Below are 18,445 nucleotides of genomic sequence, written 5' to 3' on the forward strand. Positions count from 1 at the left end.
TTGCATTCTCCTAGATCTTATTCTCAAATAAAACTGTGTTCCCTCATCATTCGATCTTAATGCAACGATTGAAGAGAAAGTGCAACAATAAAAGTTAAATGATCACGTACTATTGAATTAAGACCAAACAGTGTATGACCATAATTTTCTTAAAATCATAGAATCCAAGATAACGGATCTAATATTGTGGTCGGCATGCATCATAAAATTGCTATTGTTTAGAAATGATTAATGACATGCAAGCTGGCCATTTATTTGAGTAGGTTTCAGGTCCACTTCTTTACTTGATTAACATAATTATGACAACTCTCACACAAATGAAAGTTGGAAAATCACATACATATATGAGAATGTCTTAATCAACAACGTGGTTCGAAATACCGGTGGTCAAACAAGTCTTGGACCCGTGGGGCGGGGCGGGTATGAACTGTTTTCACCGTCCAAATGATTTGATATTCAATTTATATCCTTGATTTTATCTCAACGTCTCTCTCTCTCTCACTCACTCAATCTCTCCCCTTCGACTTGTCTCTCTCTCATTCAGCCTCTCCCACTTGACCAAATTGCATAGACATTATTGTTCTCGGTCGCTGCGGTAAAGCGTCATCCGCCAACTAATGACAACTTTGAATCGTGACAACATAAATATAAAACATCGTACCCAAAAATCTGCCCAAATACAGCAACGAAAAAAATAGTAAATTACCCATCCCAAATACAGATATAAGATAATGCCACACAACTAAAACATTGTCACATTATCAACCACATGTCCCAAGTGATTTATGAGGACAATTGTGTCTTCAAGGAGCACACAAGATTGCATCAAAGTTGACACCTAATTCTAGTAATTAACGGAAGAGGATTCTCTTCCCTCCTAATATCTCTCCCCTTCACTTCCCTCCTATTTGAACGGTTACGGTTTAACCACGTCAACATCTTATATTGATTTGTTTATAAAGACAATAAGACAAAAAACAATATGTGAGATGAGGGGACATAAGATGATGAGAATATGAGAAGACAGAATCATACTCCATTTAGAATAGTAATTAACAATTAATTAGGTCGAAAGTACGAGAGATAACTATTACTTTTGCATACACGTTTCCATGTTTACGTACGACTCTTGACTCTTAAGACTTTTAACCTACTACACCCAAATATTGGTCGCCAACACCGCCGCGGGATTCCCGGCCGTTCTCCTCCTCCTCCTCCGCAATCACATGCATTTCTTTCTTTTATAAATCGAAACTCCATCTCTTTACTATTTACCATTTACAGTACGCGTAATTGGAGAGTGTAATTCACCGTTCACCTCCCCGCGTGGTTAAATAACTTGAATTCTCAAAATTTGCCTCTGGCTCCCATGCTCGAGTGTGGTTCTTGGCCAGCCATCCCACCATAAGATTTGTTTGTATAATAACAGCGACCCTCTTCAAAGCGCGTGCGGACTTTGTTTCCACTTTTAATTTTCTCTTACTGCGTCACCGACATGCTGATTTCTAACGTAATGCATCGGTAATCGTAGTTGCACCGATATTTGCAGCAACTGCAGGAGCAGTGTAACAGTGATTCCCAACAACGATTGCCAAATTAGTGAGAGAAAAAAAACCATCGTTCCATGACTTTAACTTAGAGGGAATAATAGTCTCTTAATTAAAAATTTGTAACTATTGATCTCTTAGCTCATCAAAACATGCAGTTCTGATCCTTTACGTCAATTCCTTTAAAACTTCAGTCCAAATCAATCACGTGCCACGCACGTGAGGTTGAATCAAGAGCTAAATATGAAAAACCAAATGAGAAAAATTGTAACAATTGTTCCTCAACTTTAATCCAATTATAGCAATGGTCATTCCAACATGACTCATTTTGACGAAGTTGATGAAAATGACCATAGTTGCACGTTTTGATGAGTTAAGAAACCAATGATAATGAATTTTTGTTGTCGAATAATATTGTATTGTGAGAATTTTTCATCAAAACTTGGCAAAATAAAATACAATATATATCTAGTAATTTTACTACTAATAGAATGAAACTTTTAATAGAATCTCACATCTATTGGACTTAATCCCCATGTCACTAAATTGAGAACAATGTGTGTGCTGATTAGTAGTTAATCACTAGATAGTTCAAAAGGAGAACCCAACAAACTAAAATACTACATTCGTATAACATTTTGTAACGAAAGTGTACACATGTTAATGGTGTAAGTAATTAAGTTAAAGAAATATGATACTGATATTGATTAATAGTGGACCGTTGAAATCTATTTTATTTTAAAAGAAGAAAAGAAAAACCAGAGTTAAAAAATAAAATACAGAGAGCAGAGACATCGACTGCTGTTATTTTCTCTTCACGTCGACCATTGTGGGCGAATACTAGGCTCCATTATACGAGAGATTTTTCAGTTTGATCGGTACACAGGATAGTAAATCACGTGTCACTAAATAAATAGTAAGATATGTGCACTAAAAAGTTAATAACTTAAAAAATAAATTTTTTTATCATTTCTATTAAAACACGTAGTGTATCGCTTGTATTCCCGTTACAACTAAAAATTTATCCCATTATACATATAATAGCCGTCAATCCGATGCTCATAAGTCATAGCCTCGAGAGACAGGCAGACATACAGTGAGAGAGAGAGACAGACAGACATACAGTGAGAGAGAGAGAGAGAGAGAGAGAGAGAGAGAGAGAGAGAGAGAGAGACGAAGAGAAAGGGGAGAGGAAGAGGGCTTTGGTGATTTATGTAGCTGGATATATATACACACACACACATATTCCGGCAATGTCGTTCGCCGGCGGCTGGAGGCTTCTGCATTCTTCCCTTGTGGTGATTCTGGTCGTTTCGGCGTTACAGATTTGGGTCTGCTGCGACTGCAAGGCAGGGGCAATACGGGTATTCCCGGGAAATACAGATAATTTAATATCAAAGGTGCAGGTGGAAGAAGCAGAGAGGAACATGATGCAGAAGAAGAGCAAGACAAGCACAGAAGCCCTATTCCATAAGTACATCGGCGGAAGCACTTCCAGTTCCAACTTCAACAAAACAGAAAAAGGGTATGAAGAATCCAAAAGAAGAGTGCCCAGTTGCCCAGATCAACTCCACAACTAGTAAAACTGTTCAAATTTCCTTCTTTTTTTCTTGGGAAATATTTCTGGAATTAAAACCAAAACACCCACGTTTTTCTCACATCGTTTGGCAAGTTTTAATGGTTTCTTTTTGTAATTCACCAAGTGAGAAAACCGGGGGTATTTTGGTTGATTAATCTGTTTTAATTAATTTCTTAAGATTAATGGATCACAAATCATGATGTGTACAGAGAAAAGTTTAGGAATTTGTACTAGTATTTCTTTGCTAGCTACCAGCAGAGTCTCCGTACGTATGTACTAGTTTTCCAAGATCCCATACATCTTTTGATCTTTTAGCTTTTCTTTTTGAGATATTCAGAATATCGAATATATATCATCATCAGAGATAGAGTGTTGGCAGCAGAAAAATATTTTTGCAAAATTACGAACACAGAGATTCTTTGCTTTCCAACAGCAACAATACAAACGCATTTTCTACTTTCTTTTTTTCAAAAAATTAGATCTTGGTTATACTAATTTTGATCAATAATCTAACGGCTTCCTAGCAAATTCCTGAAATCAAGTGAATGGTCTATTCTGGTGAGAGCTAAAAGATCTCGATCGATCAAATAATATTATTCTGGGATTATTAAATGAGTCTGTGATTTTGTTTGCCTTTTCCGATGAAAAATCATAAATAAATGTTATAGTCTCTGGGATTGGCGTATCCGGTAGGGTTTTCCTCTGCTTACCTGTATAGGGTTTCGTTCCTGTCTTATTTCTTAACTTGGTAAAGAAAAAAGTTTGAATCTTCCATCTTCCAGAAGAGAAATTTTTAGTTGTGATGAGAACACGATTGGTACATTACATGTTTTTATGTAAATGGTGGAAAATTTTAATTTTTAAGTTATTAATCTTTTAACACACACATTTCACCATTTATATATGGACACATGATATACCATCTCGTGTGACGATCATAATGAAAAAATCTCTCATTTCAGAAAGCTTAAAGCTGCTTAACCAGCAATAAATTTTAAATTTTACAACACCACCCCATATTATAATATGGACAATTGTTGTGTTCATCGCGTAGTTGCACCTACTTGTCCATATGTTTTTATTAAGGTATTTAATTGTAGATACAATAATTGGAATCATTTTATTTCATCAATCGTGAAATATCTATCTCTGCAAATATAGTGATTAAACTGAAATCATCGATTTGTATAACATACGTACCTATACGACTACTATATAATCTTTAATTTGATTGAATTCTTACAAATAATTTTTAAATAATGGATAAGAAAATGAACGGTTATGATTGTTATATGATGATACTATGTTAAATACAATTCTATGTATCCGTGTAGAATAAACGCAAGTATTGTCCTCTCAAACTGGATATAATATATGATTTGAAGCCCTTTCAAGTCATCTCGTGTAAGTTGTAACATTGGTAGCAATTTCTAATCATGGAGTCTGAATAGTTGCTGTACCTGGCTACATATTTTAAGGTCATGAGGGCCTGAGCCGTTGACTCTTTTGTAGTAGTCTTTTAACAATTAAACAGTTCAAACTTCAGGATTAATTTAGACTACAAACCCCAACAAGCCTGGCTTTTCTACATCACATTTCGCCATCGCTTTTTAGCTTTTTCAGAAAGCGGTTTTCCGGAGTTGAAAGCCATGCAAGGAGAAGTGCTTTTGATCAAAGAAATACTTAATGTAATATTAAGATTAATAAATTAGGGTTTGAGTGGGATTTGCAAACGTGGGATTCATCCATGAGAAGAACACTAAAGAGGAGAGATGGATGTATATTCAAATGATCATTGAACTGTGGAAAAAGGGTAGTAATGTTGGATGAACTTTAGCGTTTGTAAAGTAGCGTAACACAGAAAGTTTGTGATATTCAACTTTTTGATTTTCTTGAAAAGTACTTTTGTCTGGTTGCAGAAGAAGTGCATGGAGACAAAGATTTCGCAGACTAATAATTTTTATGATATTAATTCTTCGATTTTATAGTGCATATTGTTTGGACATGGATATGGTCAAGTTAACAAGCAAAACAAAAGGGTTCTCGTTTTCTGGTATTTTGGGTGTTTTAGGGGATGGGGAGGAGGGTGGAGGAGGAGAAGACCGAAACACAGAGAGAGAGAGAGAGAGAGAGAGAGAGAGAGAGAGAGAGAGGGCAGCAGAGAAACCGATGCGAGAAACGCCACGTCTTCTGCGGCGAAGGATGGTAAAACTTCAGACTCGTTTGTCTGCAAGCTTTTGGATGTGGAATACAACTAATTTATAATACATTTTGACCCTCCAATCCACCATCGATGCCATATTCACTGCCACTCCTATTTATATTTTACTCTACCTTTGTCATTTGTTTGGTTTTTGTTTAATTGGGACCAAAATCAAAATCATGAATGGGTCAAACTCAACTATTATGCGGTTTGAAGAACAATTTATATGAAATGTGTTTTATCGTCGCGTGATGTTTCAATTTTGTGGTGCAGTACATTGTCGAGAAAAATTCTACAATATTATATTGTTCAATTGGAACGATATGATGACAATAACTTTAGGTTAAATTGCTAATTGTTAAGGGGAAAGGGAATCGAACCCGCATCAGTGTGCATAGACATTATTGTATTTTGCCATTGCAATAAAATGTTATTTGCAACTCATAGTCAAATCACAGACACTATGTATCAAGAAATTATTGATATATGAAAAATTCTAAGGAAACTCTCTTAAAGTAAGATTCTCTATGAACTCTCACTCACCTTGTGTTTTTAGCATAATCCATGTGTCAATATTATAAAACATTGTGCCAAAAGCATAAGTTGACGAAAAGTTTAAAGAGAGTCATACTTTTAAGAAAGTATCTTTTATCGTTTAATCCAAAAACTTGATGCAGCAATCCAACCAAAGGTGGAAAGTAATCAGTCACACATTAATGTAATTAATGAAATTAGTTAAAATGGGGTGGGTCATCAGGATTTGCAAAACTCCTGGCCCAAAATAATGGGCCACTCACAATGTCCAATCCAGGAATTAAACCAAGGCAATCCGTACATCAAACTTGTTTTCGGACTCCTGTCTATCTGGAGTGTTCGACTGTGAGGCCGTCATGAGCTCGTGCGTGTCACGTGCCAGGTAATCATTTGCCCTTCTTCCTTGTCCTAATTTCATCGGCTGTCTTCTTCTTTGCTTTCACACATTCTGCCCCTGTATTGGATCTAAAATTACATTTCTGCGTATAAATGGGAATACAATTTTATGGAGTTTCCATTAGAAAATAGAATGATGCTCAATAGTAAAGCATAATTAGAAAGGGACCAAAATTTGCTAATAAACTTTAACAATATATTCAAAATGTACACAAGATACAAATCTTAATATAACTGTAGAAGTATTAAGTAAATACAGTCAACACTAAAGCGGACAAAATCTGCACAAATAACAAAAGAAACCAACCAAAATCACAATTTTTATTATAACGGAAAAAAGAATTAATGTAAATATAGCTAAACTAAAACGGACATAATCCACACAAATAACAAAAAAGAAACCCATCGAAATCTAGCATAATCCATGTGCAGCCTAAAACAACCAAAATTCTAAAAGGTAGCACACAAGACTACATTATCTACAAATTCACAAGGTGGTACACCATATGTCATAATAAAAGTGGAGAGACATTGAAAACTATATTCAAAAGTGGAACATACCAACACTCTCATCCGCTTATGCTGTACCATGTGGTGTACCAGCTTTTATTCTAGGTACACAAAACACAACCTATGTCTTTGTAATTTATAGTTTATCCTTCTTCTTTTTTTTAGAACTAGTCATTAAGTCTAATATTTTGACTTAATTTGCTATTGAAAGTGTTAGTCACCTAAAAATATGGGCCATGCATTTATCACATCATCATGTAACCATCATGTAACGATCAATTTAAAATTAGATAAAAATTTGAAGGTAAAAAATGTAATTTACCCCACATATAAAATTAGATTAGTTTTATATTCTATTACCACGGTCGGTTGGTAATATAAGATTGCATGCAGGGTTAGAGTAAAAGGGGAAAGCACAAAAACAGTCGGCTAATTTTCCACTTTTCCCTGAATGCCATTTAAACTAACCCGGAAAGTGGCAACACAAAACTGCTGATTTTCGCCTTCCACAAAAAAAAATATATATATATATTACTATGCATATACGAGTTAAGTTAGTTGGCTATAAACATTACAACCATGAATTTGTGGATTAGATGTGCCTTCCAAAAATGATTTGAAGTGGTTTTCACACAATTTTCTCGCATCACGCCATCTTGTTTATTTCTAAATTTGAGTTGAATAAATTGAAAGACAAAATTAACTAGAAATGTGTTGAGTGTGCAAAATGAAAAAGAAAAAAAAAATTGGAAAATCATTTATAGAAAAATTAATCTCGCCCATTCAATTAATTTGTACTATTTTTCTTCTTGAAATACAACTTCGAATTTTCTAAAACTCAGAGTTTGATTTTTTCTAGCTATTTTCAAGTCGGTATTATACGAGGCTTGTGGACGAATCGTGAACCCAACGTACGGCTCGGTAGGCTTGATGTGGTCCGGGAGCTGGGACCAATGCCAGGCAGCCGTTGATGCAGTTCTTGAAGGACCGCCCATCACAGGAATTGATGCGGATGCGCTGCAGCAGAACACGAATCCGAACCTGGATCCTCCTCACATATCCGGGGACATACGCTATGTGTCTACGGACACAAACTCGGGTGGTTCGTCTCGTAACAAGGCAAGAACCCTGGAACAAGTTGAAAAGGTCCATAAACCGGCCCAAAGTCCAACCAGATTTTGCAACCAGGTCAAACATCAATAATTTGGCACCAATCTGCAATGTTCCCGACCCGGATGACTTGTACCCGAGTCCGCAAGGAAACGGGTCTAGCAGAAATCAGCAAGCTGCTGATGATCGAGATGGAGCGGCCGGAGCTAGCTCTTGGTCTTGTGTTACCTCTTCCAACCAATGTTAATTAATTAATTTATTATCTATTAATTTATTATTAAGATGTGGATGCTTGTGGGTGTGACAAGTGGATTAGCAAATGTTTTTTCCTTTTTAATTTGATCAGAAATGTTAGAATTGGTTAGTGTATTTTAAATTGGTATGGAAATGTCTTATTAAAGAGTTTATGGTGAATTGTCAATTTAGCATTTGAATTATCACCTAAGTCAAAATTAGTACCTAAACTATTTTTTTCAAAAAAATCAGTCATTGAATTATAAAAATCTACCAATTACATTCCCAATATTAGATTCAAAGCTACTATATTCAATTTTTCGTCAATTTAAGTCACATTACTTGCATGTGATACACATTAGAGAGTATATTGATAATTTTTTCATAAAGAAATAGTGTATGGAGTTAACTTTTGAGGGTAAATTAGATGTTAGATTTGCAATCTATATATGAAATGATAAGGGCTTATAGGCGAGGAAATTGCGGTATTACGCTCTAAAGTGTGTGAAGTGACTTAAGTTGACAAAAAATTTGATAAAATAGCTTTGAATATAATAGTAGAGACGAAATTAGCAATTTTTAATGAATTTAGAGACTTATTTTACCAAAAAAATTAATTTAGAGACCTAATATCATTGAGATGAAAGTTCAGGTGTTAAATCGGCACTTCACCCAAGAGTTTAAAATTGTCTTAATCAGTTTGGGATTAAAACTTTAAATGAATCCTGATACTTAGCACTCATAGATGAATTGGAATTGTGTGTCAATTTCTACACGAATTTATATAGAAGAAGCAGAGTGATTGTTTCAATATAAATAGTGATCAATGCTCTCACAAAAAAAAAAAAAAAAGTTCATTATTGGATTTAGACCTTGTAAGTCAGCATATTATTTCTGTTAGAGATCAAGAGAAGCTTAGTATTGAAGTCAAGTATGAGTTCATAATTTTCGTTTGTTGGAAGTCAGATTAATTCTTACAAATTAGGCAAGTTGAAGTGCTAAACTACCTTCAAAACTTATGCATAACCACAGTTATATCAAAGTCTAGCTACCTTTCCCTCGGTTTCAAGAATTGGAGAGAGCCAACCTGACACGCCTCGATCCTACTATTATCCAAATATCAGGATAGGCACGTGTTGTCCAACACCCGAAGGTGACGAAATCCATTTATTGAATACATGAGGATTAAAATAAGAATAAGATAAGAGAAATTTAAATAGAATTAATATTAAGATTATGCATGACATGTCCAGAGCATACGTCTAATACAAAGTACAAGCGGAAATTAAGATAGAGAGTGATATTACAACAGATGCCGAAGCAGAGAGAATATAGCATGATATCAATGGTAGGGGAACGCCTCGTAGATGAGATCGTATTCATCTACCAGTGATATCGTGCTATATTCTCTCTGCTTTAGCATCTGTTGTAATAGCACTCTCTATCTTAATTTTCGCTTGTACTTTGTATTAGACGTATGCTCTGAATATGTCATGCATAGTCTTAATATTAAGTATATTTAAATTTCTCTTATCTTATTCATATTTTAGTCCTCATGTATTTAATAAATGACGGCAGCACATGCCTATCTTGGTATTAGGGAAACATCGGGATCAGGGTGTCTCACAACCCCCAATATAACACCCCCTCTCCTTCGTAGACCCAACTTAATTAGCCAAAATAGAAGAAACATGCATTGCAATCATCAAATTATAAAATCCCTATAGGGTATAGGGCTACCACGGAGTGAATTCGCATCCAAACTATCGGATGCAAATAATTGCCTTTTTATAACAGAAAATTGGGTATGAAAATTGTTACAGTTACTAACAACGAAACAAGATGAGCCTACATCCGTAAAATTTTGACCCATGAGCTATATATATACATGCATACATACATACATATATATATATATATATATATATATATAGGGAATTGATATTGACACTCAAAAAATCTCATTTTACATTCTAAACTTTCTATATTTGAAAAGAAAAATATATTTGTGAGGGATGTAGAATGAGATTTTTGAAGTGCTAATAACACTTTCTTATATATATATATATATAGAGTCAAAAATGTTTATTTGAATAATAATTGATGTACCTGCTTGTGCATGTATACACAAACTCAAGTTTACTATGAGGTAAACTATGGACTCAACCAGAAACCACCACCGGGCGCGAGGGACGTTCATTTGGCAAGCACGGGAAAAGCAGATCCTGCCAAGGATGCTTTCTTGACAAACCTCCCTTTCATTCTTGGTCTCTTCTCGGCATTCAGCTTTCGAACTTCGTACCTTATTTTCTTCGAGAACAGCCTTGTCCTCCTCTTTTCTCTATATCTCGACACCCTCGCCTCCCTCCATCCGTCCGCCATTGCCGGGTGAACTCCAAGCCCGTTCACATCCCCATAAGGGTAATGAAGTTCAGCTCCACATGCACTCTGAGAGGGTCACAAACATATTTGTTAATTACTAAGAACTAATTATAATTTGGCACTAACTCTATCTGCTTACGAGTTAATTAAACAGATATCAATTGTTCTATTTATTGTATCCCTCCACAAATATAATCAATTATATTAATTGATTTATTTATCAATTATTGAATTTTATTTTATTTTTTTGAACAAACGGTCAATTATCGAATTTGAACATAAAATTTCTTTCACTTACATATGGGATTTGAACTGAAATTGAACCTCATTTATATATATATATATATATGACTTGTACTTTACACGAAAGGAAAAGTATTCAAGATTTAGGGCAGTAAGTACAAACCATGTAGTCAGGCAAGCATTCGGAGTCGAAATCCGGGCGGTCACCGGAGGTCCACGGGGAGCCATCCCAGGCTGTAATTACCGCCTCGTAATCCAGCCTCAAAATCATCTTCCTCTTCTTGCTGTTATCTCTTGCATCGTCGTCAGCCTCCTCACGTTCATGATCTTCTGTACTACAATTACTATAGATTCCCACTCTCAGTTTGTCATCCTGCTCACCGCACGATGCTGGCGAGTCATCGTAATCTTCAATATTCAATGCAAACGGCTCCCTCACCATGTCAATCTCACTCTCCCCTAATTGGCACCCCATAAAATCAACGTTGTCTGTTCCCTCTTGATCATCATCCTCCTCAAGCTTCACTCTGCCATTCGATTCCTTTTTTTTACAATCCATCAACCCTAACCTTTCCATCCCAAAACACTCGTCATCATCAAGGCCTCTCCCCAGCAAACTATCCACGTCAGCCGCGAACTCCGCAAGATCCATGTCGCTCGGAGGCAGAAACGCATCGTGGCCGTTAAAATTCGGCAAAGACGAAACTGCTTTTGACTCGCTTCCGACATGATCAGAAACAGTAATAAGATTGGTAGCTTCATAATTAGGAACTGCATCTTCCTTAGAAATATCAGAGTTATTGCAAAGCTCCGCAACAAACGGATCGAATATCGGAACCCTATAAAGCAGCTGCTGGTCCTCTGTATTTTCTTCATCGTACGAGTTATTATCATCTCCCCCAACTTCCGGAACCTGCGGAAACAGGTTCCGGACGCCATCCTGGGATTTTCCATGATGTGTCATGGACTTCCCGCCTCTCGGTGTCCGTGCCTTCCGCGTGAACCCGCGGTGCCAAGACGGTGCCGCTGAGGTCTCCGAAACAGCGCTCGCTCGATCATCTTTGTTGCTAGGTTTGAGCGACGACGCAGTCTTCAAGAGAACCCTTTTGTGCCGATGGGCCAACTGGTTGGCTGAGTGCACGGCGGAGTCGCAGGCTTGGCATAAGAAAGCGTCGTCGGCAGCGCAGTACCAACGAGCTCTCTTTTTTATGCAGCTGTCACACGCTCGGGCAGTTTTACCGCCGACGGCGTTTGCCACTTTCTTGCTAGAATTCATCAAAGAAAACAAAATTCGACACAAAATTTGAAATCCCAAAAGCTTTTTCTGAGAGAGTACAGTTAAATAGTGCGAATTCGAGAGTAGCAACTGTCTGCTAAAATGCACTTTTATATAAGTGAAAAGCGCAAGAAATAATTAGGGCGGGAGTGCATGCCCCACAACCGGTGCTTTTACAGAGCATAAAACAGCGAAGGCAGCTCTTGGATCTGCACTTTTGGGGAGGAGAGAGAGAGAGGACCGTACTTTCGGGCCCTCAGAGAGGCTTATCTGTTTCCCAATTGGTCGAGTTTACAAATTCCATCCGAATCCCCGGCTTCCCATTAGCTATTTCTCCCTACAGATTTCTTGTTTCGTAGTGATACGGGTCCCATCTCTCACTTTCTTCTTATCCGAATTGTAAAAAGACCGTTTTGTTAGTTTTTCATCCCTGCCATGGTCCATCGGTACCAGTTTAAATTTCGGAGTTCTGCATTTCCTCCAGCATTGTGGTCCTCCCATGATCCACGTGTCCTCTAAAAAGAGCTTGGCTTCTATCCATCGTAAAGAATGAAGATTCTCATAATTCTTAAAACGTGTCGGTTCATCGTATATCGTAAGGTCAAATTTCGTCAGGTACTATTTATATTTAATTTTAAATAAAATTATTTAAAATTATTTCTAACAACACGATATACGATAAACGATCACAATTTAAGAACTCCTAAGATCTTCACAAAAAGGATTCAGATATGATACTGATTCCATCGTAGATCCTCGTTGGAGTGTGATAGGACCAATCATCTAATAATATCAGTCCTCGTGCATAAAGATCATTTTTTTCACCCTAGAAAGGTAGTACTCATTAAAACAAAAAAAAACAGGATAATGTTTGAGAGCATGAATTTGTAAATAAAATTTGCAAATCAAAAAGTGTTCATAAATAAGAATGAGCATGTTTTTCGATGCTTAAAGTCATAATTCAATTACCAACTTTCATGTCATTTAGTTTACAAAATTTTGTCTGTAAATTTAGTTTCTCTAGTATTTCCTAAAACATGGATCTAACTCTAACAGTGAATTGTGGTCTTGCTGCGTATATAACTCTCAAATTCTACGCCGCTTTTATCATTTAGATTACAAGTTAACTTTGTGTAGGAAGTGATTTATCGAACTTTTATTTTCTTTTTCAAGTTGATGGATAAAAAGTCACTCCTGACTAGTAGTAGAAATAGATGGGTTGGATTAAGAATATGAACACAGCCAATTGAGGCACGACCTTGACGTACAAAAAATGTTTGAAAAGAGGTCGTTGATGATTAGTGGTTTGAATTCACACATCTCCTTGTCAGAAACGAAGCTAGAGATTTGTATGAGCGTGGATATCCTCAAACAACAAAGTCACAATTAAATATCTCAAAAATTTATAAACAAAACACTAATATATTAATCCATAAAGTTTTTCATAAAACATATTACATTATTCCTCGAATCGTTTTCATGTTTTGAAAGCATTGTATAACAATATCATTACCAATACCATTAATTATCTCTTTATATAAAAATAATCATGTTATCATTCATCCATTGATTTCTAAATTAGAAAGCTAAATTCTAAATTGAAATGCCAAAAACAAATTAATGAAGTAGAGTTGTATAAAATACCTTATGGAGTAAAATTCTTGTGTTGAATTTTGATAATTGATTACTTGAACTCAAACTGCCTATAACACTCCAAATTCAATTGAGTTTTGAAAGGGGAGGAAAAATCTGGAGAAGTTGAGGATTGGAATTGTTTTGCCGTACGTGGTGGGATGAGTTTTGTGTGGATTAACGATCTAGGGTTAGAAAAACGGGGAGGCACAATTAAATTAATTGTTAATCAAATTGTCATCAGGTAGGGCATTTGGGATCCAAAATGGTAGACTAGTTTAGTTGCCTACCAATTTTTTTAATTGTAGTTTAATTAGGGCTGGTTATTGAGAATTGGAACACAAGCATATATATTTTTTTTAAATGAGTGGGGGCATCCACCCCCCTTAGGCATACACTAGCTCCGTCCTTGCTCTTATCTAGTTAATTAGATAAAAGGATAAGTAATAATTGTGTATGAATAAAAGGTGACGTGGAGGTCATATAAATTGCAGAAGATTACCGCAACGGCCAAAAGGTCGTTGAGAATTGAGACTTTTCTCCGAGAAAAATATGTCGACATAGTATTATTATTCCTTGTTTTGGTTACGTTGAAAGGGACTTGTGTGTAGCTATCTCTGTGTGTAGGACCTAAACAGTAATAGCCCATCCCTCTCCATCTCTGTCTAAAATAATTTTAGAATCTCACTCACTTGTGTATGTTTGTCTACAACTGTACAACATGTCAACATGTACGTATGGGATAAGGTTTTGGTAACATGTTTTGTAATATTGGTATCGGTATGCGTATGGGAGAAAATGATGAATGAAGGATTAAGGGAGGAGTAGGAGAAACAGAGGATAATATGTCAGAACAAAATCTGTAAGTGAAAACAACTTAAAATTATTATTGGTGTTTAGTTTTTAAATTTTATATTGTGTGTTATTGCACTTACATTTCTTTCTCTACCTTCCCTTACGTACTTCATTTCTCCTCTCCACCACATAACGAAAAACAATGACAAATGTATTGACTTCTATTGGATTTTCCATAAAATATTTCCCACCACATGAATTTAAGAAGGGATATTTCCCACCACATTAATTTTTTAACATTGATCATTTTCTTCGATCAAACGGTCGAAATTTGAGGGTATATGGATAACACTACCCTTTAAGAGGTAATATAGGACTTATCAACTAGTGAGTTAGAGAACTTCAATTACGAAAGAAATGAAAAACCAAACGATGTACGTAACTAGTCAAATAGATAATATCAAAAATTCAAAATAACTCGTCATTCATGATATTCAAACTTAAGACACTGATAGGTGAAAAAGAATACTACTAGACTACAGTACTAAATGCATAATTTAAAATATAATGTTGGGCTATTGTTGAAGTCCACCTTTACGTCAATCACCGGGCCTAAGGCCCATATTGATTTGTAACATTTTAAAGTTCGGCCAAGAAGGCCCATTAACCATAGAAACCTGAGAATGTTAAGCTTTGAACTTTGGGCAACAATGGCAATTTCGTCATTGAGAAATCCAATCGCCTCGTTGCCTTGGGTGTAGGGTTGGTTGGTAATCTGCCGAGCTGCTGAGGCAAACCAGTGTTCCCGTCCAAGATCGGAGGCTCGCGCTCGGTCTAAAGGCTCAACCTTTGTAAGTGTTTGCTTGAAACGGTGTCGTTATTTGTCAATTTACAGCAAGCTCTGCAACTTTCTTCGCACTCTGTAATTTTGCTCACCTGCATATATGGATAGATGTTATCTTCGCCATTAATTTTTTTCGCATGAAATTATGGATACAGCTTTAATTTTACTTAATCAAAGTTTAACATCGAAATTTGTATTGATTCTAAATTTTCCTTCATTAATTGTATCTGATTATGGAACTCCCAAGTGCAATTATGCAAAAGCATGTTTCCAGCTTTAAGAATTATACTTCTAAGTGAAAGTTTTGGACGTTTTAGAGATTGGAATGCAGAGTTGTAGTTGATGTAATCGAAAACACCGAAACCATTGATGCAGTTCAAAGAGGAATTCGATGGTAGTAAGTTATTATGCAGAGTGAATTATGCACTTGGAGGATGACAAAGACCTTCCGTTACAGTTTTTGAACGAAAGAGGGAATTCGGGTGCACATTTTGTCACCGAAGATGGTTCCATAGGTTTGCCGATAAAGAGGAATTCGAGGATATATTGTCCTTTTTTCTATTAGGATGGGATTCTATGTATATGTATTAGAGTTAGTTCGTTGCAAGTAGTGAACTGATCGCAGTTAAGATGGACGTTTATGATTTACTATTTTGTAGGTGTTGTCTGCGATTCGCAAGATCAATTCAGATTATTGATTATGCTCCTAAGTTAGAAAAAATAAGGATGATTGAGCAATATTCTCTACATCGATGCGCATTTAAATGCTTAGTGTTGAATTACTTTGAGGAGCTAATTTGACACCGATATATGAGGTTTTTATTTCTCTTTGAAAGAACGAGATAGGAGTTCATCATTTGAGGTTATTTAATTGTCATGTTTAGCCGACGTGTTTGAGACTTGTTACCTTTTAAAGTATGATCTGTGATCTGATGGAAATGGAATCCATTGTAGTACTCCATACATCTTAAATGGCACCATTAAAACAATCGGGGAAGCATGGAATCAATGAAGAGCAAGGATTTTACGTATATTTCCATTCAATTCTTTTGTTTCGGTAGCTCTGTTCCTTGAACAGCTGGACCAAGGGTGATGTTTCATCTTCTGTCCTAATTTATGTCTCCCTTGATCATACTGAACTAGTGTGATGATGGCATCATTACTGCAGGATATCCTGATGTCAGGGAGAAACCGTGTGTCTCGCCATTCTAACGGTTATCGAGGTTATCATGATGATCCACGACCTGTTATGAACAGAGGGCCGGGATCCTTGTCTATTCACCTTGCAGCTTTGGAAGAACAACTTGCTGTGCAGCATAGAGAAATGCAGCGAATTATTGCTGAGAACCGGCTTGTAATTGATGATAATACCCTTCTTCAAAGGCAATTGGCAGATGCGAAAGATGAAATTCATAGACTGGGGCAGGCTATACCTAAAATCCGGGCTGAGAAAGAGGCGCAGTCTCGGGAGTTGATTGAGAGAGGATTGAAGCTAGAAGCTGATCTCCATGCTACAGAGCCTTTAAAGGCAGAAGTTGTGCAGTTAAGAGCTGAAGTTCATAAATTAAATAATTTACGGCAGGAACTGTCTTCCCAAGTCCAAGGTCTGACACAAGACGTTACTCGGTTGCAAGTGGAGAATCGGCAACTAATTGCCATGGGGGCTGATATTGATGGGATGCGAAACGAGCTTGTCGAGACCAGGTTTTAACAATGCATTTTTAATTAGGTTAATAGCCAAAATAGTATCTTGCTCTTCTTTTCCTTTTTAGGAGATGGGTGCACACATTAGGAAAACGCTTAATGCGTTTTCAACCACGTTAGCTGCTGCTCTTTTGTCTGCATATTTGGATTGATTTTGCAACTTTTTTAGGAGAGCTTATGAATTTGAGAGGAAAGCCAATGAAGAACAAGTTGAACAAAAGCAAGCAATGGAAAAGAACCTCGTTTCCATGGCTCGTGAAATAGAGAAGCTAAGAGCAGAGCAGCTGAATGCAGACAGGAGGGCACGAGGACTAGGTGAATCTCCATCTCTCTCTCGCTCTTTCTCACCCATGCGCGCATACACACAAACACAGAGAACTCTAGCGCTCATGGGCCTCTTACTCCGGCAGGCAAGTTGTTTTGACTGCTCTCATGTTTATGTATAGGTGGTGGGGGTTACGGAATGATGAATGGAAGTCCCGAGATGAGATATTCAGGTCGTCCGTATCGCAACGGCTATAGCACTGGTTGGGGACCCTATGATAAGCGTGGATCACGGCATTAAGTTGTCCTAAGAATATCGAATGCTCGGGAATTGGTAAAAGAATAGAGATCTTGGCCATGTATTTTTTTTCTTTACTTACGACAAGATGAGATGTTGGAAGTGAGTAGTAGGCAAGACAAACGTATGAAAGGGGAAGCGGGGTTGTGTCATAGGTTCCGTTTTGGAAGTAAATATGGACAAATTAATATCATTTTAAGGGGGTTTTTAGATTGCTTCTGGAATGATTACTGATTTATGACAATCAAAAACCCTTTAAACTAGTTGTATAGTAGAATTTGTAGGTGTTGGCTCAGAGAAGCACTTCAGGAAGAAGCACATTGTCACATGTCTTCTTAAGGAAAAACTTCTAGATACTTTGTCAAGAATCCTTGGATTTTCAATAGAAATTCCAATGTGCACATCTTCCAGGGACACTGAATTTTTTTTTCTTTCTAAATGTGGATGGTAGCTTATCACGGGTACATCGTTACCGTGAAATCTTTTGCCTATGCCTTGTAAAAGTCGCTTACACATATTGGATTATTGACATAAGGCATCACAAAAACCACATATTCGTACTATATAACTCATTATCCTAAAGGATAATATATAAAATAAAATATATAAAAAAAGATATATATAATGATGAATATCACAAATGTTTTAAGTATAAAAAATGAAATAAAAAGCTTTTTATTTAAGCTGTTGGGTTTGACTATGTAGCATTTAAGACGGGGCGGGCCGATAGGCCCAACATACCATTGGTCTAGGGATAGAACTTCTTTGCTGAAAAGATCAGCAGCTGCTGATCATGAATCACGGTTGGATACGTGTTCAAGTTTAATTAAAAAAATCAAATACTTGGTCCAACCGTAATTACTGATCAGCAGCTGCTGATATTTCAGGTGCCAT

The 18,445-nt window shown here is 36.5% G+C and overlaps 2 protein-coding genes and 1 pseudogene across 5 annotated transcripts; 2 read left to right on the top strand and 1 right to left on the bottom strand.

Moving 5' to 3' along the window:
- Positions 1–2,800: 2,800 nt before the first annotated feature.
- LOC126596750 (uncharacterized) lies at positions 2,801–9,797 on the top strand (annotated as a pseudogene).
- Positions 6,102–12,535, bottom strand: LOC126594818 (zinc finger protein CONSTANS-LIKE 16-like). 2 transcript variants are annotated; one of them, XR_007613437.1, is made up of 3 exons: positions 10,902–12,535; positions 10,223–10,561; positions 6,102–6,317 (listed from the first exon to the last, which is right to left on the bottom strand). XR_007613437.1 is itself a non-coding variant. In XM_050261070.1 (2 exons), the coding sequence occupies exons 1-2, from the start codon at positions 12,012–12,014 to the stop codon at positions 10,310–10,312; spliced, it is 1,365 nt and encodes a 454-aa protein (XP_050117027.1). In that variant the 5' UTR covers positions 12,015–12,535; the 3' UTR covers positions 9,861–10,309. The 2 variants fall into 2 exon arrangements, 1 of the variants encoding a protein (XP_050117027.1); XM_050261070.1 differs by lacking the exon at positions 6,102–6,317 and having other exon boundaries at positions 9,861–10,561.
- A 2,592-nt stretch (positions 12,536–15,127) lies between these two features.
- Positions 15,128–17,965, top strand: LOC126597644 (protein FLX-like 3). Of its 3 annotated transcripts, none has more exons than XM_050264455.1 (3): positions 15,128–15,292; positions 16,454–16,989; positions 17,159–17,965. In XM_050264455.1, the coding sequence occupies exons 2-3, from the start codon at positions 16,463–16,465 to the stop codon at positions 17,433–17,435; spliced, it is 804 nt and encodes a 267-aa protein (XP_050120412.1). In that variant the 5' UTR covers positions 15,128–15,292; positions 16,454–16,462; the 3' UTR covers positions 17,436–17,965. The 3 variants fall into 3 exon arrangements, with proteins under 3 accessions (XP_050120412.1, XP_050120411.1, XP_050120410.1); XM_050264454.1 differs by lacking the exon at positions 15,128–15,292 and having other exon boundaries at positions 16,429–16,989; positions 17,159–17,304; positions 17,436–17,965; XM_050264453.1 differs by lacking the exon at positions 15,128–15,292 and having other exon boundaries at positions 16,429–16,989.
- The last annotated feature ends 480 nt before the right edge of the window (positions 17,966–18,445 follow it).

This window comes from Malus sylvestris, chromosome 13, assembly GCF_916048215.2.
Source record: "Malus sylvestris chromosome 13, drMalSylv7.2, whole genome shotgun sequence".
In the NCBI taxonomy this organism is placed as follows: domain Eukaryota; kingdom Viridiplantae; phylum Streptophyta; class Magnoliopsida; order Rosales; family Rosaceae; genus Malus; species Malus sylvestris.

What these genes read in the sequence shown, in the direction of transcription:
- LOC126594818 (XM_050261070.1), bottom strand. Translation starts at nt 12,014, where the DNA reads ATGAATTCTAGCAAGAAAGTGGCAAACGCCGTCGGCGGTAAAACTGCC. An exon ending in AATGCTTGCCTGACTACATG is followed by an intron (nt 10,562 to 10,901) that starts GTTTGTACTTAC and finishes TGACCCTCTCAG; the next exon opens with AGTGCATGTGGAGCTGAACT.
- LOC126597644 (XM_050264453.1), top strand. Translation starts at nt 16,433, where the DNA reads ATGATGGCATCATTACTGCAGGATATCCTGATGTCAGGGAGAAACCGT. An exon ending in AACGAGCTTGTCGAGACCAG is followed by an intron (nt 16,990 to 17,158) that starts GTTTTAACAATG and finishes CAACTTTTTTAG; the next exon opens with GAGAGCTTATGAATTTGAGA.